A 2,455-nucleotide genomic window follows, 5' to 3' on the forward strand; every position below is an offset into this window, starting at 1 on the left:
CAGAAACGCGGGCTTTGAAGTCTTAAGTCAAATAACCCCTGTAATACACATGTGCAGAACAAGATGTAGGCCATTCTGCGGAAAATAAAACAGAGGTATATAAGGAGAAACTTGACAACTGTTTCTTTCTTGAGGCAAAAGAAAACAGCTCAGCTGCGGCTGCAAATAAAGATTTTACGCTTACTCAAATAATAATAAGTTTTTAAGGATCATATTTTCTCATTTGTTTTTGGTGGATAGAAGTATTAGGTGAGAAAAAACTCTTTTCATTTCAAAATCAAGACAAAACACCACTCTCAATTAGGATTTACAGTATAAGAATTTTTCAATTTTAACACAAACATGCTGTTATCACTTACCTTAATCAATGTCCAAATTAGTTATTAAATATTTTGTCGCTAATGTTTATACTTTATAAACAAATAGTTGAAAAATTCAGCAACTAGCCCGTAACGTGTTGGAACAACAGGTAAAGGCAAACTACGTCAACTAAGTTAGCTAGAGTTCAAATTTTAATGGGACAGTCACTTATGAACTTAAATGACTATGCAAATAAAAAAATTACTAACTTCCAATTACCATTGGTTGAAGCTCTTTAATTAGGGGTTTCAAGTTTGAATCTGAGACTGAAAATAATGGTCTAAATAAAATATGAGCTGGTTAACAAAATTGAGGTAACACCTGTAACACCTAGTATCACGGCAACTTGTCTCGTAGCCAATTGATACCCAAATATTTGAGAGGGACATGATTTGTGTTTGTTTGTGGGACAACAGAAGTCATTACAAGCATGATTTTTCACATTAAATTTTGGCATAATTTGGGAACACAACTTCTTCATCTATATAAAGGGAACCACTTCCCCTTTAAACGTACAATTTGGTACCCCAAAATTTTTGTCCGAGACCAGATAGAAGAACCCCTTGTTCCCCTTCTCTGATTTCCCCCTCTCTCTTAATTACTCTGTTCTTTTTCTCTGCTCTTGAACTCAACAAATGGGTATTCTTGATTATCTTTCAGATTATTTCTCAGTATCCCCCTCCACTAGAAAGAAACGCAAAACAATGCAGGTTTTCTTTAGTTCTCAGTCCTTACTAATGAAAAAATCAAGGTGTTATATTGTGTCCCTAGTCTTAAAACTAATTCTGATTTTTTATGCTTCTTCTTTCTCTTATAGACGGTTGAAATCAAGGTGAAAATGGACTGTGATGGCTGTGAAAGAAGAGTTAGGAATTCGGTTGCACACATGAAAGGTTAATTAATATCTCTCTCTTTCTTACTCTTTCTTTATAGACCTAATGCTATTGCCATTTAAAATTAACATGCATGTCTCACAAGACATGAACATCTTTTCCATTATTTCTCTTCTTATCTAAAATGGGAAGGGTTATATTTACAAACATTTTTGTTTACAAACTACACTATGTTCTCACAGGAGAACATAGTGTAACCTAGTGTTCTCCCAGAAGAAATAGTGTAATTTGCAAAAATTTGTAAGCGGACCTTCCCCGTCTAAAATTGCATCATTTTTTTCGTGTTCTTTTTGTTAATATGTTTTATGAGAATGTTCAAATCCTAGATGGATTTTCTTAAAAAAATAAATAAATAAATTTGTTCTTGGTTAGAAAAAAGAGAGTTTTTACTAAATCACTTGAGAACAATGCAGGTGTGAAGCAAGTAGAGGTGAATAGAAAGCAAAGCAAGGTAACTGTAACTGGTTACGTGGACCGAAACAGGGTCTTAAAGAAAGTGCAAAACACGGGAAAGAGAGCAGAGTTTTGGCCCTATATTCCTTACAACTTGGTGGCTTATCCTTATTTAGCACAGGTTTATGACAAGAAGGCACCACCAGGTTATGTTAAAAACACTGTCCAAGCCTTACCTAGCCCAAATGCACTCGATGAGAAGCTCACCTCACTCTTCAGTGATGAAAACCCCAATGCATGTTCAATCATGTAAAGGGCTTGCAAGTTTATAATATATATATATATACATGGTTCTTGCTGTATGCATGGATCGATTTTGAGGACTACTGTAATAACAAGACTTTGATTGAGGCTACTTTATACTCCTGTATGTTTTAAACGACTAGGAACCAAGTTTTGGTGTTGGAAGAATAGAAGAGGATTATTATGTTTGATCACCGTTATTATACTTCATCGTTAGCTTGTACAAACGGATTTGTCTTATTTCTATATTTTTAACTTCTTTATTATGAATTATTATCTAGGATGTTCTATAAGCATTCCAAGTTTGATCACGGGGTATACTTGTTAGAGAATAATATAAATCATTAAAAAAGTTCTCACCCAACACCTTCAACACTTTAAGATTTTGGGTTGAATTGATTTTTTACACAGTATCAAAATTTCAGTGACCTTAAGGTCACGAATTCGATCTTCACTGCCCCCTTTTTTTATGGAATTAAATTGGACACGGTAAACAAAAAATTAGA

At 34.0% G+C, this 2,455-nt stretch overlaps 1 protein-coding gene across 2 annotated transcripts; it reads left to right on the plus strand.

Moving 5' to 3' along the window:
- The first annotated feature begins 720 nt into the window (after positions 1 to 720).
- LOC133317258 (heavy metal-associated isoprenylated plant protein 22-like) lies at positions 721 to 2,174 on the plus strand. Of its 2 annotated transcripts, none has more exons than XM_061519112.1 (3): positions 721 to 1,070; positions 1,193 to 1,253; positions 1,667 to 2,174. In XM_061519112.1, the coding sequence occupies exons 1-3, from the start codon at positions 996 to 998 to the stop codon at positions 1,957 to 1,959; spliced, it is 429 nt and encodes a 142-aa protein (XP_061375096.1). In that variant the 5' UTR covers positions 721 to 995; the 3' UTR covers positions 1,960 to 2,174. The 2 variants fall into 2 exon arrangements, with proteins under 2 accessions (XP_061375096.1, XP_061375095.1); XM_061519111.1 differs by having other exon boundaries at positions 750 to 1,070; positions 1,178 to 1,253.
- Positions 2,175 to 2,455: the final 281 nt, after the last annotated feature.

This window comes from Gastrolobium bilobum, unplaced genomic scaffold (assembly GCF_033153095.1).
Source record: "Gastrolobium bilobum isolate Gb01-03AN ecotype WA unplaced genomic scaffold, APGP_CSIRO_Gbil_v1 utg1269, whole genome shotgun sequence".
Taxonomy (NCBI): Eukaryota; Viridiplantae; Streptophyta; class Magnoliopsida; order Fabales; family Fabaceae; genus Gastrolobium; species Gastrolobium bilobum.

Coding starts and splice junctions, on each gene's coding strand:
- LOC133317258 (XM_061519111.1), top strand. CDS start 996: ATGGGTATTCTTGATTATCTTTCAGATTATTTCTCAGTATCCCCCTCC. Junction 1,071..1,177: donor AGAAACGCAAAACAATGCAG/GTTTTCTTTAGT, acceptor TTTCTCTTATAG/ACGGTTGAAATCAAGGTGAA. Junction 1,254..1,666: donor TTCGGTTGCACACATGAAAG/GTTAATTAATAT, acceptor AGAACAATGCAG/GTGTGAAGCAAGTAGAGGTG.